The sequence below is a fragment of the Acomys minous genome (genome assembly GCF_964271855.1).
Source record: "Acomys minous genome assembly, chromosome: 11".
Taxonomy (NCBI): Eukaryota; Metazoa; Chordata; class Mammalia; order Rodentia; family Muridae; genus Acomys; species Acomys minous.
The window spans coordinates 72197898-72225517 of record NC_140492.1 but is presented as its reverse complement, the minus strand read 5'-3'; the positions used below and the strand labels follow the sequence as shown (position 1 = coordinate 72225517).

General features: G+C 45.3%; 1 protein-coding gene across 4 annotated transcripts in view; it reads left to right on the top strand.

The window, feature by feature from the left end:
* The window catches only part of HIRA (histone cell cycle regulator), an 80639-nt gene that overhangs the window by 44644 nt on the left and 8375 nt on the right, over positions 1 to 27620 (top strand). For all 4 annotated transcript variants that reach the window (XM_084802420.1, XM_084802422.1, XM_084802421.1 and 1 more), the window contains 11 exons: positions 2384 to 2578; positions 4461 to 4622; positions 16619 to 16823; positions 17671 to 17775; positions 19697 to 19845; positions 21701 to 21862; positions 22172 to 22230; positions 22601 to 22706; positions 23149 to 23271; positions 23719 to 23882; positions 25357 to 25445. In XM_084802420.1, the coding sequence (XP_084658546.1) occupies positions 2384 to 2578; positions 4461 to 4622; positions 16619 to 16823; positions 17671 to 17775; positions 19697 to 19845; positions 21701 to 21862; positions 22172 to 22230; positions 22601 to 22706; positions 23149 to 23271; positions 23719 to 23882; positions 25357 to 25445 (1519 nt within the window). The remainder of the gene's footprint in view (positions 1 to 2383; positions 2579 to 4460; positions 4623 to 16618; positions 16824 to 17670; positions 17776 to 19696; positions 19846 to 21700; positions 21863 to 22171; positions 22231 to 22600; positions 22707 to 23148; positions 23272 to 23718; positions 23883 to 25356; positions 25446 to 27620) is intronic.

Sequence of the window (27620 nt, the reverse complement as noted above, 5' to 3'; positions counted from 1 at the left end):
GCATGCAGACATGACTTCTCTCACTGCATACACATGCATTCACCATACATGCACATAGAGAATTCTGAGAGCCTTAATGAAAACTGTACAAAATAAAAGTGCAAAGATGTGCTACTCATTAGCCAAGATGATTCAACATCAAGACTACCAGGTCATTTCTAAGCAAACTTAATATGAACCAAGAAGAATAGCCATTTCTGAAGTTATATGGAGAAATAACAATATAAGAGATATTTCAGAAGGAAAAAGTGGGGTTGATTAGGGAAAACTAACTACCAGAAAAATAAACTGTAAGAGATAACTTGTTTAAACAAGGAGATGCTGACACGTGAGCAGGCAGACCAGTAGAATATAAAAGAATTTCCAGAAAAGGCCCAGATTGTCAAGGAAGTAAGTGTGTGTGTGTGTGTGCGCGCGCGTGTGTGCATGTGTGTGAAGGCAGAAGTTGTCATAGTGTCTTTCTCAATTGATTTCTACCGTAGTTTTTGGGACAAGATCTCTTCCTGGACCTGGAGCTTACTAATTTACCTAGACTGTCTGGCTACCACATTTTCTGCCTTCACTTCCCTAGCACTGGGATTATAAGGCTTTTTATGTGATTGCTGGAGATCAAAACTCTGGTCCTCATGATGTTGTGGGAAGTAGTTCCAACTGAGTCATCTCACTACTCCATTCAAGGGATTTTTTTTTATTAAAGACAGAGTCTCACTGTGTAGCCTTGGCTAACCTGGAACTCACCATATAGACCAGGTTGGCATTGAACTCACAGAAATCCCCCTGTCTCTGTCTCCTGATTGCTGGTATCAAAGGTGTGTGCCACCATGCCTGCCTTATGGAATTTTTAAAGATAATGTCTCAATTAGTGATGAAGCATTGGCCAGTTCAGTAAATGAGAAACAGGACGATTGTATCCCACCCTCTTTACCAATTTAAAAGTTGGAATGTCTACAGCTTAACAGTCTTTTGTTGTCATGTAAAACTTTTATTTTGAAAGCCAAGGTCTCACTATGTATCCTTGGCTGGCCTGAAATCTAATATGTAGACCACATTGCCTTTGAACTCACAGAGATCTACCTTTCTTTACCTCCTGATTGCTGGTGTAGAGGAGTGAGCTACTGTGCCTAGCCTTAAAACATTTTTTGTTTATAATTTTATAAGATTTCATTGAAAAATACTTGTATAATCTTAGAGGCAAAAGTTGTTTTCTATAAATGATATAAATTTAGACTACATCAAAATGTCATTGTTTTAGCCAAGCTAAAATCAATAGTAGCAAAAACCCCATTCTCATTTGTTCCCTTTGATCAAAACTGTAATAAAATACTATTTATTATCCATCAAATTGAATGGTAGCAAGAAATGTGATAAAACTGTAAGGGTGGTCCTTGCAGGACAGGCCTGTAAGCCTAGCTACCCAAGAGGCCTGTCTAGGCCACAGAGTGAGTTCACGCCTGTCTGGGTAACCTACCAAAACCTTTTATCAAAATGAGAAGTCTGGGTGCATGGCTCAGTGATATTACAGTTGCTTTACATGTGTAAGGCTCTGGATTCTATCCAGTACCACAGAACCAACCAACAGACACAACCACCACCACCACCACTGCCAGCTCACCAAACTTAAGAATCCTGGTAGGGCACGGGGAAATAGGCACTCCCCTTAGGAGGAAGCTTTAGAGATGCTTACCAGAAACCATGTGTAAACATTACATTTGCTACTCTAACTACATTTCTCTGAATATATTACACATCACACAGGAATTGGATAGTACAAGACAGTAACTTTAACTCCATTATATTTGAGCAGCTGTTATGTGCTCTATATACGTGCTACTCAATATTCTTTAATCAGGGTTTAGTCATAACCCATTGGAGAGAGTCCAAGCCCTTGGCGTATGAGAACTTGAGGCACAGTGGATGTGACTGAACTGCCCAAGTGTCGGAGCTTGCAGTTGGCCAGGGGTTGCCCTGCGTGCTCTGGCCCAGGTCCCTCAGTCTCAATACTTACCTCGTACCTTCTGTTGGGGCAGTATGTCACAGCAGCAGGGAGGTTAACCTGCTTCTCAGTAGAGGCTGTGTTAACTAACTTAACATGCCCATCTAGTAGGAAAGCCTCTCAAAAGGGAGGCCTCTGTAGGTGCTGTAGGGTGCAGGGTAGGCCCAGGAGCATCTAACAGCTACAGATAACAGCCTGGTTGTCTTTCATAGTCGTATGTGTATTCCTAGATATCTTTAGAGTCAATCAAATGGTATATTAAGTGCTTTTTTTTAAAAAACTCTTTGCAAATTACCCATGCCTCAAGAACCAGAAAAAATTTTATTTGGAAATTGTAAAATACTAGATGTGACATTTTTGAGCTGACTTCCTTTTCCTTGTTAACGACAGAGACTTCTCCACGGCATTCTTTAACAGCATCCCACTCTCCAGCTCCCTGGCAGGCACCATGCTCTCCTCTCCTAGTGGGCAGCAGCTACTGCCACTGGACTCCAGTACCCCCTCCTTCGGCGCCTCAAAGCCTTGCACAGAACCAGTGGCAGCCACCAGTGCCAGGCCTACAGGCGAGTCTGTCAGTAAGGACAGGTTAGTAGACGCCAAGGATTAATCACGTCCTTGGGGAAAGTTCAGGTTTGGGACATGGTTCCAGGGATAAGAATTTCATTCTAGGGGCTGGTGAGATGGCCTAGCATTTGAAAGCACTGGCTGCTCTTCTAGAGGATCTGGGTTTAATTTCCAGCACCCACATAGTAGCTCACAACTGTCTGTAATCCAGGTCCAAGTGACACCATCAACAAAGACACACATGCAGGCAGAACACCAGTGCACATAAGACAAAAATAAATAAATCATTGAAAAAAAGTTATATTCTATTCTTAGTTTGTGGACATTTTACCAGAAAAGAGAAGAAATGCTTGCTTTCAATTGAGGATCTTCCTTAGATGGGAGGATTTGTTTAAGTTAGTCTCTGTCTCTGAGGCTGTGTCAACTTGACAGAGAAGCTGGCTGAGGGTAAAGCCACAAAGGTTTGGGGACCTACCAGAGAGGTACTTACTTCCTGCAGCAGGATCAGTCCACTTTCCTGCAGTCTAAATTGGAGGTAGCCTGACATTTCTGGCTCTGGCCTTCACTGAACTGAGTTTTAAATGTCATTCCTGCCAGGATGATCCTGTGAGCATGTAGATTCTCCCATTACACTCAGAATCAAATGAACTCAGAGTCCTTATCTCTAACTGTCCATCCTATCTAGTCAGGACTGGGGAGCATGAGTAAAGTGAACATTGGCCGCACTCCTATTCTGGATACTACATTGTAAGGATCAGGTATCTACAGGGCATTGACTGGCAGGTGCTTGTCCTCCAGTCAGGCTTGCAGGGTAGCTCTCAGGGTCTTTTAGCAGAAAGGGCTGTTTGTCCATTGGAAAGTTTAGCAAGCAGGTTTCATTGAGACTTTAGAAAGTATTTCTTTCATAGCTCATGAAAGACAGTCAAAGAGCCAGGACAATGGCAGAAGCAAAGCTTCGAGTCCCTTAGGTGGACTGGGAAAAGAGGGAGAAAAGCTGGGTTCCTCTTCTGCACTAGGTAGCCTGGGCTTTTCTCAGAGGGGAGACAGAGGCCTTTGGGTTCCGGTAGGCCATGGGCCCAAATGTAAATAGCACCTCCTCCTCATGCTCCCTGATAAGGAGAGTGCTTTCCTGTCCGTGGAACAAATCTCACGTTACTGCAGCCTCCTAGGCTCTGGCATGATGGCACCAAGCAACAATGTCACTGCATATCAAATCATGAGTGCACATCAGAGTGGAAGCAGTGTAGCGCGGTATTCAGGAAGCAAAGCAAGGGCTGTCTGAGAGGGACAGATGCCACCAGAGCTCAGCAGTGTTTCATAGGTTGGAGTTAGAGATCGTGTAGGAAGAAAACAGTACCATTGGAGATGGCAGGCAGAGGAAAGTAGAGTAGCCCGCATGAGGTAAGGCAAGGCGTGGTAGCTTTGCTTCGGAATTGGCATAGTTTAGAGCAGGAGGAAAGCTAGACAAGCTTTCCCATAGAGTGCTAAGGTTGACTAGAGGGAAGAAGAAGGGCAGGGGTTAGCTAAGACTTCGAGAGCCCAGTGAGGGCCTTCCCGTGGCCACCGTGGAAGTGGCAAAGCTAGTGGTTGAGTGACTTGGTGTGGACATTCTGTCTTCAGGTTGTGGAGACACAGTACGTGGTCTAACTCCAAAAACTGTTAGAGCAACACAAAAGGGAAAATGTGACTATATTAGCCCTTGAACTTCTCAGGTAGACTTCCAGAATTTTAGTGCATGAACATTAAAAAAAACAAACTGTAGATTATATTTTGAAGTTTTCTTGTATTTGTAGAAAGAAAGTTGATGTTTATGCTTCTTTAGATAGGCTCCAAGTTTTGTATGCCCTCGACTGTAAAGTCCTTTGTTCTTGTGTTTGATGAACCTCCCATCTTCATTCCCCAGCACGAATGCTACCTCTACTCCTGCTGCATTGTCACCCTCCGTGTTAACAACCCCATCCAAGATTGAACCCATGAAAGCATTTGACTCCCGATTCACAGAGCGGTCCAAAGCCACACCAGGTGCTCCTAGCTTGACCAGTGTGATTCCAACAGCTGCTGAAAGGTAGGTGGCAGATGCTTCTCTCCCCAGGGCTTCCCCCATGCATCCTGCCTGCAAGACGGCAGAGCCTCTGAGTGGAAGAAATGAGTGCCTGCTGAAAGTGGGCCGGTGGCTGGGAGGAACTGTGGGGGAGGGTATTGTAGCCTAAGGATAGGAAGAAGAGCCACAAGAGCCAGGTTTTCTAGCCTGCTAAGAATACACTCTTTTGAATGGATCCTAGAATTTGCTGAGCAGTGGAGCAAGAGTGTGGTTGGCAAAGTAGAAGGCTCTGCTATGGTTACACTGAGGAAGTCAAGGCCTTGTGCTCAGAGGTGACATAAGACACAGACATTTAAGTGAGGCCTGTGTAGGACACATAACCCTCTAAGCTCTACAGACTGCATGACTTGCCTGATTCTTCTGTCTTCCTAACGTATACAGTAGATACTAGGCCAGCCAGGGCCACATAGGACCCCTGTCTCTAAACATGCAAAAAGCAAGCAAACAAACCCACACCTCTAAAAATATGTGATTATTTTACAGTACCCAGGACCTAAAATCTGTGGATGAACAATTTCAGAGCAGTGTAAATACTAGGTGACAGGCTAGCAAAGGACCTTGAGTTTTGATGCCACATGAGTTCAAGACAAAAAGTCTTTGCTCTGAGACATGTAGGTGTTGTGACTGAGTCACTAATTTGAAGTCATGCCACTTGGAAAAGCATAGCTCCATTGAGAGTTGAGTGCTAGGAAAAACCCAAGTGGACTTTCAGAGAAGTTGGAATGTCTGAGCTAGTCCCAGTGTTAGGTGCCCTTGGAGTCAGTATATTACTGCCTGTGTCAGCTAAGAGTCACTAACCCAGAAATGAGCACAAATGAGGATTTTGTTCTTGTTAACATCTGGAGGCACTTGGCAAAGACGCACATTTGGGTTGCCGCCAGTAAACCATCACCTGGATGGAAATAAAATACGTGAGGAAGCACGTGTAAATACACCTGTAATCCCAGCACACTGGACTTAGAGACAGAAGGATCATGGGGGTGGGAGAGACAGGAATGGTGTGAGGGGGAGGGAGGGAAAGAGAATCTGTTACGTAGAAATGTTAAGGATGTAAAGGACATAAAGCTCAGGCTTTGGCAAATCTGATCATAGAATTGTTAGAAGAATGCAATTGTTGAAAGACACAATTAGTATTTTATATCTATAACAGTTAGGAAATGCGGCTCAAAGAGCTGAAAGTATAAAACTCATAGGAAAACAAATCTGTATATCATTTGGTTAGACAACTATTTTTTTAGATTTGCTATCAAAGTACAGGCAACTAAAAATAGATTACTGAAAAGTCCTTGAAATGTAGAATTTAGGCTTTCTGAGGACACACACATCTCCAGGGAATCTCTTGCAGGATATTTGGTGGGACACTTGTTGAGTTCACATGTCTGTTTGAAGGCACTGAAATCTGTTTGGAAAACGAAAGAATTCTGAACTAAATGCTGACTGGAGAGAGCAGTAAAGCATATACACGGGAAGACCTTGTGCTCCTTGTGAGCTATGTCATGACTCACTTAGCAGTTCTAATGGCCAATCACCATTTCCTTCAGTAGCATACTTGGTGGCACAGAAGCTGAGCGTAAACTCGAATTGGCAGTTTTATTGAACATCAGGGTTGGTCTTTCCTCAGTGGCTTTGTCCCCAAGGTCTCACAAAACCTAGCTGTGCATATATAAGAAGGGTGTGGTTTAGCTTCCCAATCTGTGGATGAGCATTCAGCATTCACTTCTTCTCAGTAGTTTAACCAGCTAGAAGTGTCTTTGATCAAGGCTGGCAGCAGCACTTATCTAGAAACAAAAGCATAAGTATATATAGAAGGCAGTGGTCGGGCGTGGTGGTGCACGCCTTTAATCCCAGCACTCGGGAGGCAGAGGCAGGAGGATCTCTGTGAGTTCAAGGCCAGCCTGGTCTACAAAGTGAGTCCAGGACAGCCAAGGCTACACAGAGAAACCCCGTCTCAAAAAACCAAAAAAAGAAAAAAGAAAAAAAAAAAAAAAAAAAAGAAGGCAGTAAGTATATAGGTATATAAGTATCTCATATCCATTTAGGAGAACAACCCTTGAAGCTTCTAGAGTGGGGTCTATGATCTCTCTAGCCAAGGCTTTTGCTGAGGTTTATAGTAACAGATAGTACAGTGTCTTCTTGTGGAGTGGGCCTCAGTTCTGGTAAGACAGTGTTTACTTACCGTCATGACAGGTTTGCCACTATTGTACCAATGGACACATCGTGCTTGATCATTCAGTTTGCATGTAACATGTAAGGTCTGTAGCTTGGTAATATGGTTGATGACAGTTCTGCCCCATCAGCCTGCACAGCACCTCCTGGCGCTATGAGGACTAGCCGGCAACGAAGAAGGGCCCATTCTAGTTTCCGTTTAATTTTCTCTGTCTTGAGAGCATGTGGTATCTTTGACAGTAGGGCTTTACCATCTAGCTGAAGTGAGCAGTCAGTCTTAGTGGCAATTGCTTATATTATTTCAGGGTTCTCAAGGCTCCCTCACCAGTGTCTTGTAAGGAAGTAGTCCTGACATGAAGACTTTATTTAATAACAGGTGGCTTCTGGGAACAGTTTCATCCACTCTCGCCTGGCACTGCCATTCACTCTTCTTTTCTTTTTAAACCTTCATTAGTGTAGCAGGTGTGGTCTCCTGTGGCTTTTTCATACACCCTTAACTTCGGTTGGTCCTGCACTTCCTCTCTCTTTCCCATCTCTGTTCTTTCATCTTGCTTAGCCTTTGGCTCCTAGCATCCCTCTTCTACATTCATATCACATGTGTTACACTTCGCTCTTCCTACACTTGTGCCTGTTCTTTAATGGTCTTCTTTCTTGTTTCTTAAACTTAACATTCATTCTCACACGAATGCAGACATATAGAAATTAAAAGCTAGGATTTGCATTTGAGAGAGAAGTAGTTACTGTGAGCCTGGGTTACCTCACTTAATATTTTATTTTTCTTTATAGTTGAATAAAATGCCAGTGTTGATTATCCGTTCATTCATCTGTTGTTTACCTCACTTGCTTCCTATCCCGAATAAACATGGATATGTAAGCACTGCCGTGGTCCTTTTGGTATGTGCCCAAGGTGGTGTATCTGAGTTATGTGGTAGTTCAGCTTACACTCACACTAACAGCGAATAAAGCTTATTTCCACACACATTCTCACCATTTTATTTTATTATTTGTTTTCTTGGTAGCTGTTCTGACAGGGTGAGGCAGAGTCTCAGAGTAGTTTAATAAATTATTTTATTGCAATGATTTATTTATTTAGTGTAGAATATATGTTAGTATGTGTAGGCATGTGCATGCCACCTTATGCATGTAAAGTTCAGGAACAGATTCCTTCTACCACGTGAGTGCCAGGGGATTGAACTCAGGATGTCAGGACTGGTGTCAAGTACTTTTTATCTGTTGATCCAAATTGTTAGTCCCATGTCTGGTGGAATTTTGCAGTAAATTTCCCTGTGCTTGGGCTTTTATTGCTTGGGAGATTTATTTTTTATTACTGCTTTAATCTCATTGCTTATTATTGATTTGTTTAAATTATTTATTTCATCTTGGCTTTTGCGTCTAGAAATTCACCTATTTCTTTTAGATTTTCCAGTTTAACAGTCTATAAGTTTTTAAGGTATGTCCTATCCTAGTGCCTTTCTGTATTTCACTGCCATCTGTTGTCATGAATGACTCTCTGTTCTTCTCACTCTAACTTGGGTGCGTTCTCTCTCTCTCTCTCTCTCTCTCTCTCTCTCTCTCTCTCTCTCTCTCTGTCTCCCTCCCTTGCTCCCTCTCTCTTGTTAGTTTAGCTGAGGGTTTTCAATTTTGTTTGTCTTATCAAAGGACCAAATCTTGTTTTTGTTTTGCTTTTTGTATTTTCTTTTCGTTACTTGTTGCTATGATGGCATTTCTTTCTGTCTGCTGATGTGGGGTTTTGCCTATGTCATTGTTGTTTTCCCAAGGTGCTAAGGCCCGCTGTTTTTATTTGTGGTTTCTTTTGTTTTTTAAAATGTATGCAGTTCTTGCTATAAAGTTCCCTCTAAGGGATACTTTTGTTTTATACAGATTTTGGTATGTTGTGTTTTCATTTTCATTCACATCTATGTTTTGTGTGTGTATTAAGTGACAAATGAGCTAAATTTTAATAGTATTTTACTAATTTCAGTGACTTTGTATATAGTTCCTTGATTTCCAGCTTTATTTGCTTGTGGTCAGATCAGGATAAAAAGGTTGTTTTAGTTTTCTTATATTTACCAAAATTTCCTTTTTGTGCCAACATGTGATCTGTTTAGTGAGAGCTTCAGGGGAAGCCAAGAAGACTGCATATTATACAGTTGTTTTAGTTTTATTTCAGTTGCTATGACAAATGCTCCAAGGAAACACCTTAAGGGCAGAATTTTATTTGACTTACAAATCTGGGTTGCAGTCCATTATTGAGGTAAAGTCAAGGCAGGAAATTAAGTTAGCACATTCACAGTCAAGAGTAGAAAGAAGAAATTGCTTGTTCTCCGCTAGCTTCTCTTACACTCAGCTCTGCCTAGGAAGTGCGTGCGCCCCGCAGTAGTCCATACAAGTAGGACAGTCTCCTTTAAACATGCCCTTATGCCTGTGTGAGCTAGACTAGATAGCACAGTAGTGTTTGTGTTGAAGGGTCTATAGATGGTTTTAGGCATATTTGATCTGTGATGTCTGAATGGAAAAAAGAAATAAAGGAAAGGAAATGACACGACTGCTCCTAGGTTTAGTGGAGCAGAAAGTTAGTATACATAGGGAAGAGCATAGCCAGAGGCAGACCCATCTGGGAGAGTCCAGAGTGGTCATGACCCTGAACCTTGTGGGGAGATGGGGAGTAGAAGAGAGAGTGGGGGTGGAGGATTGGGGGGGGTGGGGGGGGGTGGGGACCTACACCAGGTGCAGCATCCAGGAGGCCAAAGGAACAAAAAAATAGGCAGGTAACCAAACTGTCTTGATAATTTAGGGAAGACCCTCTGGGGGAAGGGGCAGCCCAGCCCCTGGGCTGGAGAGTTCAGGGTAGAGATCAGATGTGCCAACCATACCCTGTAAACAGGTAGGGACTGAGGGATTCTGGGGGAAGAACCTGGAGGCCAGATACACTTGGATATGTTAAATCGGCACATCGGCCCCTTGTGGGAGAAGTGTGAAACTTCACAATGTTGTTTAACTTTGATGTTTCTCTGTGAGTTTTTCATGTGTTTGTTTATGGTCTACATGACCTGTCTTACTAGCCGTTGTTAGATAGATAGGCATTGATGGAGGTGAAGTGGGAATAAAAGAAAGCTAGGCGTCTGCAGAAACAGAATTATTCTTTAATTAGAACAACTGGAAGGCCACAGTCTTTCCATGAAGTAGAGACCGCATGCATACCGTGGGGACTTCGGCTTTTTTAGGATAGAAAAGGGGGCACTTTGGGTATTGCAGATTGCATCTGCAGTTCAGTTCCCCTACAGCCTTGAAGTGGTAGGGAGCAGTGGGCTTGGTGTGTGGGTTTTGTTACTGAAGCATCCACAGATGTTATCAGCCGAGTCCGCTTTCCTGTCCGCAGCTTCTCAGTTCACCTGGGCGTTCAGGTTATTGAGTACACTTGTATTTGGTGTGTGCATGTTCTTGTATTGGGCTCTTGATAGTGTGTACCCCTAATCATATGAAGTAACTGATTCATTACTTCGGACTAGTTTTCATTTGAAGTCTATTTTGTCAGAGTAGTGATGCCTGTGTGTTGTATAGTTCCATTTTTCTTGGGGGATCATTTTTTTTTCTATCCTTTCACCCCAAAGTAGTGATGATAAAGTGTGTGTCTTGGAGGCAGCAAGTAAGTGGATCCTGTTTTTAATCCAGTCTATTTGTCTGTGTCTTTTGGGGAATTGAGATCATTAAGTAATATTCAGAGTTATTATTGGAAGGGTTGTACTAATGCCTGTTATTTTGTAGTATTTGATGTTTTCCTACTCCTGCTCTTCACAACTGCCGCATTAGCTTTGTTAGTTGTTTCCTACAGTTTTTTGGGTGTATTTAGCATTTTCTTTAGTTTGCAGAATTCCTTCTGGTATCCTTTATAGTAGGATACTGTAGGGCTTAGTGCTCACAAATACATTAAGATTTTATCATGGAAAGTTTTTCTTTTTCCTTCAGTTGTGACAGTTTAGCTTGGCATAGTAATCTTGGTTGGTATTCTTTTCCTTTAGAACTGGAAACCATGTTTTCAAGTTCTGTCATTTAAACTTTCTGTTAAGATATCTTTTGTTAGTCTACATTTATATGTGACTAAGTACTTCTCTTTTGTAGCTTTTAATACATTCTTCTCTGTATTTAGTGTTTCAGTTATAATGTGGTGTGGGTTCCCCCCCCCCCCCCCCATTCTTGTCAGTTTGGTGTTCTCTATGTCTCATGTATCTACACAGGTATCTATTGAGGTATAGTGAATTTTCTCCTATGAGTATATTGAAAATAATTTTTATACCTCTGTCATGGAATTCTGTGCCTATACTTTGGCCTTTTCACAGTGCCCACACATCTTGGGTGTTTTTATTACTTTATCTTAGGCTTGAGTGAGTGTTCTATTCCTCTTTAAATTCTGATAAAATATTCCTAATAATTCCTTCTATTAGTGAGGCTTTCCACTTATCTTCTTGTTACTTAAAATAAATAAATTCCTTTACTAATTGTACTCAGGGTTCTCTAAAGAAACAGAACTGATATAAAGAGTGATGGGTGTGTGTGTGTGTGTGTGTGTGTGTGTGTGTGTGTGTGTGTATGTGTGTGTGTATAACCATGTCTGTCCCATGAATCTGGTAGTTCTATTTATGAGACTGGAGGTCTCAGCAGTCCCAGTCTGGTGCTAGAGTCCTGGAGGATTCTTGAGAGTCCTTTGGTCTCCATTGAAATCCTAAAGACATTGGTGCTAATACCAATGAAGGAATGCCTAAGCAGCAGAATAGATAAACTTGCCAGTGAAAGTGGAGGCAAAAAGCAGAGTTTCCCTCTTCCACATCCTGCTATATAGGCTGACACCAGAAAGTGTTGCCCAGATGTAGGGTGCAGCCAAGTAGACAGGATAGGTCGTCACACTTGTCTATTTATTTATGTGTGCATGTTGTATGTGGTACATGTGTGAGTGTGCAGGTGCATACATAGGTGTGCACATTTTGAGGCTAAAGTAAAATGTCATGTTTCTTTTATTACCCTCTGTCATGTTGCCTTGAGATAAGCTCTGTTACTAACCTGGAAGCACACTGTTTAGAATAGGCTGACTGGCCAGAGAGTTCTCAGGAGCCACCTGTTTCCAACCCCTGTCCCTCAATCTGCTGCTTGACATCTTATGTGAGCTCTGAGGATTCCAACTCAGGTACTTGTGCTTGCAGAGACAGTATTCTTACCCATCTGACCTAGTTCCCCAGGGACCCTACGTTTTTCTGCTTACATAGTAAATTTTGCTAATTCTCTCTCTCTCTCTCTCTCTCTCTCTCTCTCTCTCTCTCTCTCCAGCTCTCTTGTTTTTTTTTTTTTTTAAAGACTTATTTATTCATTATGTATAGTCTTTTGCCTGCATGTACACCTGCAGGCCAGAAGGCATCAGATCACATTATAGATGGCTGTGAGCCACCATGTGGTTGCTGGGACTTGAACTCAGGACCTCTGGAAGAGCAGCCAGTGCTCTTAACCTCTGCCAGCTCTCTTGTTTTTATCTGAGAAAATATTTTCCTTATTTTTTTTATGTTTTCCTCTTGTGGGACTAGCTGTGTAGTTCATGCTGGTCTGGAACTCCCTGACCTTTTGCCTCAGCTTCTGGAAGGCTGCGATTACCACCATACCAGCTCTCTCTATTCCTAGGTTGTGTATTGTTTGGTTTAGATGGAGTCTTGTTTTATTCCCCAGGTTGGTTCCAAACTCCTAGACTCATTCAGTATTTCTGCTCAACCTCCCAAGTTGTTGAAACCACAGATATATACCACCATACCTGTTTTGGTTTTTCTATTTTTTTAAACACTTTTAAGTATTTTTCTTTACCCAAGAAGTTTCAGTAGTGAGTGTAATTGTTATCAAATACAATGTGGCAAGGGGTATCTTTGGTAAGGCTAATGCTAAGGTGTACCCCTGGGAAATTACATTATGCAACAGATCTGATGTAAAAGAGGTCTTTTGGGAGGCGAGGGGTGATGAGTGAAGCCCTGATGAAGGGAAGGAGGCAGACAAGTGGACGTGTAGATAGGCAGACAGACAGACAGGGAGCAGAGAGAGCGCCATGAGGGTACACACAGAGAACAGTGAGAAGAAATGCAGAGCGAGCTCGCGCCGGGGTGGCTGGCGGCTCTCGTAACCCGTGGCACACACCTGGCACACTTGGTGGCAGCTGCAGGTGATGACCTAAGCAGTTGCTAGGTCCTGAGAGCAGGCCAGGGGAGCTGTTTTTAAGAGAGGAAAGATGTACTTGGGCTCATAGCTGTAGTGTTTCACTGCCATGTAGAGCAGCCTGAAGGTGCTCGAAAAAAATCCTTCTCAAAGAAGTAGGAGCAAGACAAAAGTAACCTGGAATTATAGCAATATCTATTTTTCTGGAGGTTTGCTACACCCCTCCCTCTTTCCTCCTAAATAGCCATTTGGATTTTCTACCTCACTTTAGACTGTTTAGTTCCCAAGTAAAAGACATCCTTTTAGATTTATAATAAGCCTTAAAGCACTAGCGCTGTGCAGGCATCAATACTCTAAGCTATTTTGCAGTTTCCCAGGCACATACAAGTTACTGGCCTTAACTGCTCCTGCCTGGGATGCTTCTGTTCCGTTTGAGCAGCCCTCATGGCCACATGCTCATGGTCCATACGGCCCCATGGTGACTTCCTTCTCCCCAGCTTCCTCTCTGGCTTCTCTGCCTACCTCATGGTCCCCATGTGAACCCAAGCCTGGGGGCCTGAGCTTTGCCTGCTTCTTTTCTGCCCTGCTATAAGATGTGTAGCCTTTTTTTTTTTTTAATTAACCAACCAACTATAAATTGGGGAGTAAAGGTTTCTTCGTTATCACTTGGTATATGTGAGAAAATGCTCATTCAGATAGCAATCAGATCGTGGGGGCCACTATTTAGCATTGGAATATATAGCACTGGATCTGCTCTCAACATAGCAGTTTCTTCTTGAAAAAAAAAGATATGCCAGGTTAATGGGCGCCTCAGCTAGCCATTTGTCCCTGGTGGGTTTTGACACCAGGTAAATTAAAAAAAGATATAAAAAGGAAAGGACATGACAGGCGGTGGAGGAGGTTTGTTGTAGGTAAAAGGGAGAGCATAGCCAGAGGCAGAGACATCTGAGCGAGTCCAGAGTGGACTTGACCCTGAGCCATGTGAGGAGGAGGGGAGGGGAAGGAGGTGCAGGAGCCAAGAGAGTGAAAGCTAAAAAGATTGGCAGGTAACCAAAGTGGCTAGATCATGCAGAAAAAGGCCGCAGTGGGAGAGAAGCCCAGCCTCCTAACTGTGCTGGAGAACGTTAGAGTAGGAGATGGAGTACACCAGCCAGGAGGACGGTAACAGGTAGGGACCGAGGGATGCTGGGAGAACCTGGCAGCCAGGTCTGCTTTGATATGTTCATGAGCACTCAGCCATTCATCCTGGGTTTGAGACCTGACATGCCCTGTGACCCAAACAGGACTAACAAGTTCACAGGTAGGAACTTGACGTAGTTTTTGTTCTAAGATAGTGACTGTGTCTCATCCTATTGGTGGGGACTTGACCTCACAGTCTTACACAATTGGCTAATTGGTATGAAGGACACAGCTGTGACAGACTCTAGGATTTGGGCAAAGAGATAAATCATAAGTTGGGGAAGTTTATGAACTGTTGACCCTTGGTGGGCTAGCTAGCTACCTTTGATAGGAAAAAACACTTTTTCACAAAGAGAAGAGTAGTTCACGGTGTGGTGGGTAGAAAGCAAAGACACTTCAAAGATGATTCTGCACCCTGCCACCTTCTTACAATTCTTTTTTTGTCCTACTTTTCGTGGTTTGAATATAATGTTTAGGCATGGGCATTTGCTATTATTATTCTCGGTTATGTTATAATCCCTATCTTTACTATGTAATGTCCTTAATGTTTCCTACCACAGCCATTAGTATGTGAATGATACTTCATTAAAATTTTAACCTTGTAGTTTCAGAATTTCTGCAATATCCAGATTTGATCCTGCCTTTTTTAAAAATCAGGGTCTTTTTATATAGTCCTGGCTGACCTGGAACTTGCTGCATATATAGACCAGGCTGGGATTGAACTCATCAAGATCCATCCACCTCTGCTTCCCAAGTGCTGGGATCAGAGGTGTTGCCAACATGGCCAGATTTTCTTGAAGCTGTGCTTTGTTTTGAGATCTATTTTTGTTTTTTGTTGTTGTTTGTTTTCATTTAGCTTTTTCAACATGACTTAAGATTTTTTCTTTTAAATTGAAATTGGGCATATTGTATTACACAGGTTAGAAGTTAGGATCTGTTTTCTGTTTCCTATAACCGTTAAAACACAGTTTTGCACAGCAGCTTTCTTTTGTCTGTAGTTGTGTTTCATGTTCCCAGAAGCAGCTCCCTCAGCTGTAATCTGTTACAGAACCTGCTGCGTGGTGGTGAAGAATTGATGCTGTCATGGTGATGTCTGGGGTTTTAACAAGGATTTCTTTTCTGCTGTGTTGAAGAACAAAAAGGCAGAGGCAGGAAAAGCAGGGTCTTGGCGTTTAGCCAAGTTTTATTGAAAATGACCCACTCACATACAGCAAAGCATCCAAAGGACAGATTCCCCAAGCTGGAATCCAACAGATCCACAGCTGGAATCCAACTTTGTCTGGAAAAATCAGACTTTTCCTATGTTCTGTGGTAGAATGGGTCCCCCTCCCTGCCACCACCATCCCCAGAGTTGGCTGGTTTGGCCTGTTTCGGGGGACTGGATAGTCTAGACCAAAAAAAGGAAAATTGTTTCCTGACATAGGAGCTTCAACGCAACCCCCCAAGATTCTAAAGTCTCTCCAAAGAGTTTCCTTTATTGAAGAAAAAGCCCACCAAGATTTTATCTTGGAGAACTCAATCTTCTGAAATGGTTAAGCAAAAAGTACATGAATCTGCTTAGAGCCTCTTTCCCTGTCTGCCTAATGGCCAGCTGACTGGCTTCTCTGCCTGTAATCTTATCATTCACCTTGTCCCTTTGTTACTGCACTGGAATCCCTGGGCCTTTGTACAGTCCATGAGCGCATCGATCCCCCTTTAAAAGAATCCCATAGCCTGGGGAGCAGCCGCTAGCGGGTTCTGGAGCTGGCTGCTTGTTTGCCCACTGGCAGTGAGCAGGGCCCTGGTACAGTAGTTTTCCCGAGGGAAGGATATTGTTTTGGAGAATGGAAGGGTCATGGTTCAAAATTGCTGTTTTCTCCTAAGCCATGGGGAATTTCTTTCATCTTTGAAAAGCTAGAAGTATCCTTGAAAGTAAAAACTGAATATGTGGGAGCCCTTCTGTCACTGGCTCCAACAGCTTTAACTCGAGGTTGCCGGCACTCAGTGCCTAGCACATAACTGGCACTGTCATCCTCTGATGGGTCAGTTCCCAGCTATCTTATTGTTACTGAACATCACTGATCTGTTACAGCTGAAACCACAAGCCCTCTCCACACCATTTATCATCTTTTGTGAAGAGTGGAGTTCTAAAAAGTACAGGGTTAGGCAGATGGCTTGGGGTTAAGAGCTCTTATTGCTCTCAGATAGGACCTATGTTCAGTTCCTGGCACCCACATGATGGCTTCTTACAACTGTCAGTAATTCCAGTTCCAAGAGGTCCAGTGCCCTGCTCTGACCCCTGGAGGGCCCCAGGCACATACGTGGTACGAAGATACACATACAGGCACAATACCCATACGCATAAAACAAAATAAATAAAATCTAAAAGAAAGAAACAAACCGTTATAGAATAATGGCTTTGTAGACAGAATTATAGATGTCTTTGTTTTCAGGTTGAAAGAGCAGAACCTGGTGAAAGAGCTGCGGCCCCGGGACCTCCTGGAGAGTAGTAGTGACAGTGATGAGAAGGTTCACCTGGCCAAGCCCTCTTCACTATCCAAGCGGAAACTTGAGCTTGAGGTAGAGACAGTGGAAAAGAAGAAGAAAGGTCGTCCTAGGAAGGATTCCCGTCTTCTGCCCATGTCTCTGTCTGTCCAGGTAAGGCCTGCCCAGCCTGCTTCCTTGGGAGGCCCTTGCATTTGAAGGTGTGTCTTATTAGTGTGGGGTGCTTAGACACACCGTTCATGGTACCTTGTAGGCCATGTTCCTTCACATCTGCCTGCAACTCACAGTCAGACTTTGAGCTAAGACTTTTCCTGGGAGACAAAGAAGAAGTGCCCATTTACTTCAGATAGGGTACCGACCACTCAAAGAAATGATTCCATCCAAGTCCAGCTTTGGGTTACTTAAGAAGCATGATCAAGGAGTATAGATGATTAAAAAGCAGTGACCCCACTGAAAAGTCCCACCCCAGCACAGGTGACAGATCATATAACCTGTATTGCTGGAGTCCTACCTTCAGTCAAGCTTTTGCCTTAGTACTCTAGCCTACTCCTTAGGACCACGTGCAGCCTGGTGGTGGGAGGGAGTGTCAGGTGAGGTCTAGTAACCTCCCTCCCCCAACTTCACCGAGGGACTGATGACAGCTCCATTATTGGTATCGTAGACCCAGCTATCACTGTGTTGTTTTGCTTATTTCGTTGCCATGACATGGGGCCAACATATTCTGTAGGTCACCACAGCAGTCTCTGCTCCATGATGGCGAGATGGTACTCAGAGGAAATAGCTACACCACAACTGGTCCCCTGATGTCAGCCCCCTCATCTGTCAGGTGGGGATCCTTGTAGCATTCCCCTGTGCTTTCTGCCTTCCAGAGTAGGTGGATATGTCTTGGGAGCAGGCCCAGCCTCATCGTAGGTCCTTATCTCTGGGTGACTTACTCTCCACCCTAATGCTACCTCTGTAGTGTTGAGGTGGAGCTCAGGGATGTTTCTGGCTCTTTTAGTCTCCAGCTGCCCTGTCTACAGAGAAGGAAGCCATGTGTCTGTCTGCACCAGCACTTGCACTGAAGCTGCCAATTCCAGGCCCGCAGAAAGCGTTCACCCTCCAGGTGAGGACTGGGGTGCCTACCACTCCCTCACAAGTGCATGCATTCTCTTTCCCGTAACACAAGCCCTACCTCGCCACACCCTGGGGGCTCGGTTTTAGTGGCTCCCCATCCCCTTCTGGAGGAATTCTAGCAGACTGGTGTATTGCTAGCCTCCCATCCCTACCCTCATGCCTCTTCCGCTCTCTAGTTTTGCTTTTAACTTTCAGCTGCCAGGGCTGTCCTCATTATCAAATCTGGACAGCAACTCCTTCAAGGCCTGGCTCATGTGTCTCTTCTGAGAAGCCTCTTGCTTGCTTCCCACCACTCTTGACAGCTTCAGGATCGGTGCCCATATGTTTATTATAAGCTCAGTACCTGGCTTATAATAAAAGATTCTTTCTTGGGGCTGGAAAGATGGCTCAGAGGTTAAGAGCACTGGCTGTTCTTCCAAAGGTCCTGAGTTCAATTCCCAGTAACCACATGGTGGCTTACAACCATCTATAATGAAATCTGGTGTCTTCTTCTGGTATACAGGCACACATAGGCATAATGCTGTATAAATAATTAATTAATAAATAAATAAACAAATAAATCTTTTTAAAAAAGATTATTTTCTCTTAAAATTTTTTTTTTCTTTTTAGATTTATTTTCATTTTGTGTGTGAATATTTTGCCTGCATCTATGTATGGATATACAGCATACATGTTTTTTTCCAACAAAGGTCAGAAGAAGGCATTGAATCCTCCGGAATTGGAGTTACAGAAGTTGTGAGCTGCCATTTGGGCACTGGGAATTGAACTCAGGTCCTCTGCAAGCACAGCACGTGCTTTAAACCACTGAGCTATCTCTCCATTCTAAGAGTAGAGTCTTAAAACCATGAAATTATTCAAACACAGTGTTAGAATAAGTAGTCCCTTTTATGCAAGTGTGCCCTCACCCTTGAGCACAGCATCTGTGTCCACGCCTCTCCCATTACAGTGGCTTTGCACTCCACTGTCACCTCACGACGGTCTCTGACATAGCTCAGTGCCTCTGGACTCAGTAGATGTCATTTTCCTCTGGCTACATGGTGTGGCAGGCCTGAGCTGCTGTTGGGGTACTTGAAGTAGGTACCATCTCTTCCAGCCATAGGTCTCTGTGGATCATGCTGCAGAAGAGGAGAGCAGGTTGAGTGGAAGGACAGCACCTACATGGTTTGCTCATGTGTGTGTGTGTGTGTGTGTGTGTGTGCGTGCGCGTGTGCGCGCGCGCGCATGTGTGTTGAGTACTTTCAGCAGTCAACAGCTCAAAACTCAAGTTCTATTAGATCTTCTCCAGGTGTCTTCACCTCTCAGCACCACCTGCAGCCATCCTTGGTTGTGCTGTCAGTAAAGAAAGTGTAGCCCTTTGCTTTTAGCCTCCCTCCATTCCAGTTCATCCACTTGTATTGCACTCATGGAAACTTGTCAGCTGCTCTGCTTGGGTTTCCATACAGAAACCCAAATTATATAAGTCAGACCTGCAGATATGTATAAGGCCGAATCCATTTCACATCAGGCACTGAACTAAACCATGATAATATGTGTTATGCAATACCGTAGCATCATATAGGGGAGTTTGCTAATGTGGAGAGCACACTGGGGTTTTTTATACTTTCCTCTCTTATCAAATATTGCAGCCTTTGGTGATCCTTCAGGTAGCAGGCTTACTCCCAAGCTCATTTCTGTTTGGCTGTAGTCCTCACAGGTATTCTTGGGCAAGTTACACCTCTGTGCGGTGACATCCCCTGGTCCCTGTCACCCTTCTCTGGTGGCCAGCCAGCTAGTCTGCCTCTTTGTTGTCTTTGCCCCGTCTCAGAGCCCAGGTTGCCATACAGTCCCCAGCTGTCCTACGTTTCCAAGAGACCACCACCTGAACAGGCCCACTGCTACCTGAAAAGACATGTTTGCTTTCCTCCATCCAGGTGAGCTCTGACCCCTCCATGTACATTGAGGTGGAGAATGAAGTGACCGCTGTTGGGGGGATAAGGCTGAGTCGCCTGAAGTGCAACCGTGAAGGGAAGGAGTGGGAGACGGTGCTCACCAACCGTGTCCTCACTGCTGCTGGCAGCTGGTAAGAGCAGTGATGAGCAGCACTGGCACAGTTATGTATTGTGACCTGTGAGAAGAGATGGCTCCGATTGAGCCTCCACTGGGCCTTCCCCTGCACATGCTTATTCACCACGTCAGCTCCTCCTGCCAGTGTCAGCGTCCTCACCACGTGCTATCACAAGGCAGGCTTCGAGCCTGGGCTTTATTGCCGTGTGTAGCAGCAGCACCCCTGACTGAGGTCTGCCTGCAGCGCTCTCCCTGGCCTGGGCAGGTCCTTTCCCTGGACCCTGAATTTTTATCCAAGGTCCTGGGTAGGGTGCACTGATGGTGCTGCAAATCATAGTCCTGCTGGCTTGTCCTGTACTGCATGGGAGGTGGGGCCGTGGTAGGGGTTGTCTTAGTTCATTCAGTGCTATCACCCAGGGTCTTCTTACAGCAACACAAGGGTCTCAGCCTTCTTGTCTTCCTTGGAAAAGATGGCCAGCACTTTCTCTCAGGCACCTACTAGTCTTCTGTTCACAAATGTCTATTTTCCAAATAAGAATGTAAGAAAACTTTGAACAGGACCCAGCAGCAGGGAGGGAGCTCTCTTTGATGATGTGACTGTGTTCTGTCAATCATCTCACTTCCACTAGGGCTTTACAACAGTGATCCCTCAGAAAACCACTTCATTTAGATCCTTAGTTGCCTGTCTTGAGGTCATGTGTGAATGTCTCTCATTTAGCTATCCAGGTAGGTCTTAGGATTCCCTTGGACCCAAGTGACTTTATAGTTTTAGGTCCTGAAGAACCCCACAGTTCAGTGCCTCCTTGGGACTCTCTCTTGGCACAGCTCACTGAGCTATAAGTCCTAGGTTCCTGTGTGTTTGCTCCTGTTGTGGCATCGGTTGTATGTCTCTGGTTCTAAGGCAAGTGGCATGTCCCAGCACAAGTCCAAGGATGCAGCATAGACTCTACTGCAGCAACACGGCTGCTGGCGGTGGAGCCTCTCCTGTACAGGCCAAGCCCTCAAAGAGCCCTGGCCAGTGTTGCAGCCCATGTCACAGCTTCATTGCTTAGACCTGGCTAAGGGAAGGTCCTGTCACATCATCAGAGAGAGCTTCCTCCCTGCTGCTGGGTCCTGTTTAAAGTTTTCTTGTATTCATTCTTTGAAAATAGACATTTATAAACAAGAGTGTCTTGCTTATGCTCCTTCCTTAGAATCCGGTATCATGTTTCATTATGGAAGAGACTGTGTACCTGCCTCACTGGGTTAGACATAATGAAGGGGCTCCATATGTCTTGCTAGGGGGTGAGCTGTAGCAACTCCTGCCCCAGTGGCCTGGCATTGGAAGCCATCTTGGAAGGCAGTGGCCTCTTTGTGCTAGGCTTCCTTTAGGGCCACATCTGAATCAGGGGTGCTCTTCTGAAGCACTCCTTGCCCATGGAGTAACGGACCTCTCCTGTCCTAGCTTGGCCGCCTGGAGTGCTCAGCTATAGCAGGTGAGGCTAGAGTGCTACCCTTCTCCCAGCTGTCCTCTAGACTCCCCTGACTAGTTGTCAGCTGGGCACTCTGCTCTTATCTGATGAGTTGGACATACTTTTTGGGTGACCATCAGGTGTAGTAGCTCTGTGAAGTTCCTGCACCCCTTGGTCAGTACCAGTGTGAGCAGCTCTTCAGGTGAACAGGGGAGGACAGAGGTCCCTTTGTAAGAGCTCCAGCAGGCTGCCTGTGTGTTGTTCCTGCCTTGGTCCTTGCATAGCCCTTTCCTTGCCACGCCAGTAGCAGCACCTGTTCAGTGCAAATGTATTATTAGACCCACTAAGGCCCTGGAGGAAGCAAGGCTCTGCATCATTCACCTGGCCCCTGTGACGCTTTCCCCTCCTCTTCCCTTGCAGTGATGTGGTGTGTGTTGCCTGTGAAAAGAGGATGCTGTCGGTGTTCTCTACCTGTGGTCGGCGTCTCCTCCCTCCCATCCTCCTTCCATCTCCAATCTCCACTTTGCACTGCACGGGCCCCTATGTCATGGCACTCACCGCTGCAGCCACACTGTCTGTCTGGTGAGAGGCAGGCACAGGCTGGGGCCTCCAAGATATGCAGGGGTTGGGTTGGGGAACCAACAGAGAAGTGGCCAGTGGGCCCAGAACAGTTGTTTACTGGTGTGATGGGTGTCTTAGCAGAGGGTGGCTACACTCCTGTTTCTTTGGGTATGGGTGTTAGGAGTGGCCCAGTGGCTCTGCTGCCTGGAAGTTCTTATGTAGATTTGGGCAGAGTGGGTGGGGACATATGCAGGGACCAGGGTGTTGAGCAGCGAAGACATTTGGTGTCTTTGACTTGGGTGTAGAGTAAGATGTTCCCTGTCTCTTTAGGGATGTTCACAGGCAGGTGGTTGTGGTGAAAGAAGAGTCTCTACACTCCATCTTGTCAGGTAACCCCTATGCTGGGCACTCCTCTTCCCCTGGGGCAGAGTCCCAGGTCTGATACAGATATGGTTCATGGCCTCCTAAGCCCATACAGAGAACCAGGCTCAGGGTACAGCTTGAGACTCGCAGTGAGCTAGAGCTGGGAGACATGCTTTCTGGGCAATGATTAAATGGGTCCCTAAAATGGGTGTCAAAGATCCTGGTGCTTATCAGAATGGCTTGCCTAAATAAAGCACCATGCATCAATACAGAGATTATGTAGCAGTACTCCAGAGGTGTAGTGTTGGGATCGTGGGAGCCAGGGTTCTGATTTCTCCATTAGTGAATATGTATTCATATTTACTAATTAGAATTTATTGCTATGGTATTTCCCAGGAAGTGATATGACGGTGTCACAGATCTTGCTAACACAGCATGGGATCCCAGTGATGAACTTGTCTGATGGGAAGGCTTACTGCTTTAATCCATCACTCTCCACATGGTAAGAAGATGCCCTTCGGTCTTGTTCCCTGGGAGTGTGTTGACAATGGACACCAGGGCACAGGCCCTGGGCCCTGGAGGTCAGTTCTGCTTCTTTTGAACGCTCATCCTGTATATGCACTACCATCCCCGTGGGATACCATGGGTCTGGGCTTCCCTCCCTTCAGATGCTGTGGGTAAGGGCACAGGGCCGTATGCAGCCACAGCGTTGTGTGAGCCAGGCATTTAGAATACACTTCATACAAGAGTCTTTTAGACATCAAGAACCAAGACTGTATAGCTAAAATGTTCAGACTCATGACTAGAAAAACTGCCAGTAATGGGCACCTGTAGTGGAGGACAGAGGCTCTCAGTTTCTGCTGGTGTACTGCCAGTGCGGTGGGCAGGGTTTGCTCTCCTGATTTTTTTTATCTTTTGGTTTTCCTGACACTTTGCTTTCTCAGGAACCTGGTTTCTGACAAGCAAGATTCACTGGCCCAGTGTGCGGACTTCAGGAACAGCTTGCCATCCCAGGATGCCATGCTGTGTTCAGGACCGTTAGCCATAATTCAAGGCCGGACCTCCAAGTACGTGAGCTGAGAATCTTGGCATTGCTAGCACTGCTGTACCGTGAGGGACCTGGGCCTGGTCCTGCTTATTTGCTGTGTCTAACTGTTGCTTAGTGCAAGAGGGGTTGTCAGTTTTGACCTGGCCCCATAAAGCACAGGTCACAGTCAGTGAGGGTCCTAAGAGTCATAGATATCCATGCGGCATAGGGTTTAGGAGTGGTTAAGGCTCAAACAGCAGGTACTGAGCAAGATGTTTCTGGAATGCCATGCTGCTGCCCAACTTGTGATGAGGGATAGAGCGGCTGACAGGAATCTGGCATCTGCCAATAGACTACTTAGCTGATGCAAATAATGTTGCCTCCACCCTTCCATCTCCTCTCTGGTACACCAGGGCACATGGAGCAGCCCCTCTACACCAGTGTAGTACATCCTGTCTTATTGTGCCTGCCTTGCTGGTTTCTGCAGCTCTGGAAGGCAAGCTGCCCGGCTCTTCTCCGTGCCTCATGTGGTACAGCAGGAGACCACACTGGCCTACCTAGAGAACCAGGTTGCCGCAGCACTTACCCTGCAGTCAAGCCACGAGTACCGCCACTGGCTCCTCCTTTATGCTCGGTACCTTGTGAATGAAGGTAAGGCCACTCCAGAGAAGGGTGTCTGTTGACAAGATTTTTCTCCCTTCCCTGAGCCCCTTATGATAGAAGATCCTGCGTGCTCCCCAGTGCTCTCCAGTCCACCCCCCCTCCCCCCAGGGCTCTCAGAGTGCCTGTGCCCTCAGCAGCTCCATCCACAGAGAGCAAGGTGTGGTGGAGGAGGACAGTGCAGTAACCTCTAGCCACCTCTCATCCTTGGTGGGCAATTCTTCATTCTGCCTTCCCAGCTTCTCCTCTTTCTTGAGTCTGGCTTGCGGTGTGTGGCACAGGCCTGGCCCCTCCAAAGCTCTCCTGTGACCCACATAGCCCCAGCTCTACTCCCAGAGCTTCTCCACAGCTTGCTTGGCCTTTGTCCTTCATCGCCTTCCCCATTTTGATATGATTGAAAGAGAATAAATCTAAGTATCTAAAAGATAGAAAAATGCACCAACTGTCTAAATGTGACTCACAGAGCCAGCGTCTCATGCTTCCCTCTGACACAGTGTGACGATACATGTGTGTTGGTAAAGCCCTGTCGTCACAGTAGACTTTACAGTCTTTGTTCTGTGACTCTTTCTGTGTTCTGGTCACTGGCCTTCCTGAACATGTTGACCTCCCAGGTCCTCATACTGGCGTATGTCACTCATGTCTTAGGTTGTGTACCCTGTCCTGCAGAAATGGTTTGCTCCTTCCTGAGTCATGAGCAGAACTCACCCTTACATGTCATGGAGGCGCTGCCTCCTATGGGCTCTTCACTTCTCTGTGTCTATTCATTGTCCTCGTCTTTCCCCCTTGTTTTCTTGGCTGTGTGTTCAGCCACATGAGACACTATTTACTTCTCTGATTCCTCAGATTCTAGCTCCATCCTTTTTATTCTATTTTGTCCCCATGGCCCTAGCTGGCCAAGCACTGCCTAAAACTCTGCTTCTAGATTTTCTGGTAGCACTGCTCACACTGTCGAGCCTGTGTCCCTTGATCCTGCCTGCCATGTTCTGTTATCATGCTGTAGCCAGCTGCCCTACCCGCCCCCTCTCTTTTCATGTTGACTCCTGACTTCTGATCTCTTCACACCAGCTGCCAAAATCTCTTCTCTCAAGTAGGTCCTGTTAACCCATTCCCTCCACCAGTTTCCCCTGCTTTCCCACTATTTTTCATCATAGAGCTGCCTGTGTCTTACTTCCATGGGCCCAACAGACAGGGCGGTACTGCCTGCTGTCCAGGGGCTGTATGAATGCGTGAGAAGCTATTCACAGGCCTGCAGGCCCCAGAGAGCGATCTGTCTGTCTATCTATCTATCAGTCAATCAGTCAATCAATCAATCAATCAATCAATCAATCAATCATGTTTTGCCCATAGTAGGCAATAAAATATTTGTTCACTCAGTTTGGATGTGTATACAACTTAGCATATTCTTGATTTTCATTTCCTTTAATAATGTGTTTCTGTTTTTGTTGTTTTGTTTTTCCATGATTAGGATTTGAATACCGACTCCGAGAAATATGCAGGGACTTACTGGGTCCAGTTCACTGCTCTACCGGAAGCCAGTGGGAGTCAACAGTAGTGGTAGGTGCCTCTTTCATTATTTACACAAGAATTATATCACATTTAATGAAGGCAGAGTTTTAAAAACAGGTCCTCTCTGCCTGTCTCAAAGAATGCTTTGAGAGTTCTTGTCATGAGGCATCCAGCTGCCTACCTGAGCCAGTGTCAGTGGAATACTGGCATACTGGCACTGCACACCTGGGCAGTTCAGTAGGCACTTGTCACATCTGTGCGGAGATGTGGTAGTAAGAGTGAAGGATCATGCCAGGAATAGTGACACACGCCTTTGATTCAGTACTTGACAAGCAGAGGCAGGCAGATCTTTGTGACCAGCCTGGTCTACAAGAGAGTTCTAGGCCAAAACAGCCATGCCTATATAGTGAGACCTTAAAAAAAAAAAGTCAAGACCTATGTTTGTGAGAACCAGTGTCCCTGGTAAGGAAGCACACATCGGCAGGAAGGTTAACAGCTTCTCTGAAACGGAATTGGTCTAGAGGAATGGCAGGATTGTAGAGAAGGACATTGTAGACAAAATCCAAGGGTGAAGAACCCTGGACCAAACATTCTGGTGGAGGTAATGAGGAAGGCAGAAAGGGCTTGCTGCACACATGAGCTTCCATCGACTGACACACAGGAAGCAGAGGAGAAGGTGGTGTGGGATGATGGGGATGATGCAGAAAGGAGACCTTTAAGCCCTCCTGAGGACCCAGGAGTCAGTGGTGAGTTGGATTAGTGTAATGGTCATGGAGAGGGGCAAGGAGACAAATCCAGTATGTATTTAGCAGCAGGGCCAACAAGACTTGCTAGATAGGTGAGTTCTGTGGGAGGAAAGGGGATAAAGAACTTTTCACCTTCATAGTTTTTGGCTTGACAAAGGTGGTTCAGAGTGCCACTGGCTGAATTGGAAAAGGATAGGAAAAACTATGGATCCAAGAGTTAGCTCACAGCTAACAACTGCTCTGACCAGGCACATCCCAGGCATGGAGCAGTACAAGGCTGACCTACTTCCCTCCTCAAAGAGAGGGACAGACTTATGTCTTAGGTGTTAGAGGAAAAAAAGATCAAGAGGTTAGGTGGATAATGAGGCATTGGTGGGATGTTATTTTGTACTGAGTCATCTAAAAGGCCTGACTTCCTAAGCAGAAGAAACCAGAAAAGGAGAGGGACAAAGTCATGTACATGTTTGAAGGAAAAATGCCCCAGCAGAGGGAAAAGCAGGTACAAAGGTCCTAGGTGAGAGTACCTAGGGAAGGCAAAAGGAAGCGAGATGGCAACGCTTGGAATGTCAGTACTCACAGGCTTTATTGCTGGGCACAGTGGCTGATTCTGCATTTCACTGGGTACTTTTTTTTCCATCCTTTTTTATTAATTTATTCTTGTTACATCTCAATGGTTATCCCATCCCTTGTATCCTCCCATTCTTCCCTCCCTCCCATTTTCCCCTTATTCCCCTCCCTTATGACTGTGACTGAGGGGGACCTCCTCCCCCTGTATATGCTCATAGGGTATCAGGTCTCTTCTTGGTAGCCTGCTATCCTTCCTCTGAGGGCCACCAGGTCTCCTCATCCAGGGGATGTGGTCAAATATGAGGCACCAGAGTTCTTGTGAAAGTCAGACCCCACTCTCCACTCAACTGTGGAGACTGTCTTGTCCATTGGCTAGATCTGGGTAGGGGTCTTAAGTTTACGGCCTGTATTGTCCCCGGCTGGTGCCATAGTTTGACTGGGATCATAATGTTCTCTTGTAGGTTTCTAGGACCCTCTGGATCCTTCTATTTGAGGAGGACATCCCACTGGGACTCACTGGGTACTTTCATTGCAGTACTTTGAGCTGGGTTCAGGATCTACTCTTAAGGGCCCAATTGATACACTCTTTCTCAGACTTCTAGTGTTGAGGGTTTTGCTAGAAGATCTGCTATCATCTGATTGCCATGGCTGTGCACATACTTTTGGGATCCTGTCTTGAGAGCTTTGCTGTACAAAAGTGTGCATGGTTGTATAAAGATAGATGCTTTATTACCACAGTAGAACAGTAGCTAATACAGTAGCTATTATGAATGGAATTCTTTCTCTGTATGTTTACTGTTGCTATGATATCTCTGTGTTATTTTCTGTCCTGCCACTTTGTTGAAGTAGTTATCAGGTCTAAGAAGTTCAGGAGTTTGTAGCACGTGTCATGTATAGAATCATGCCATAT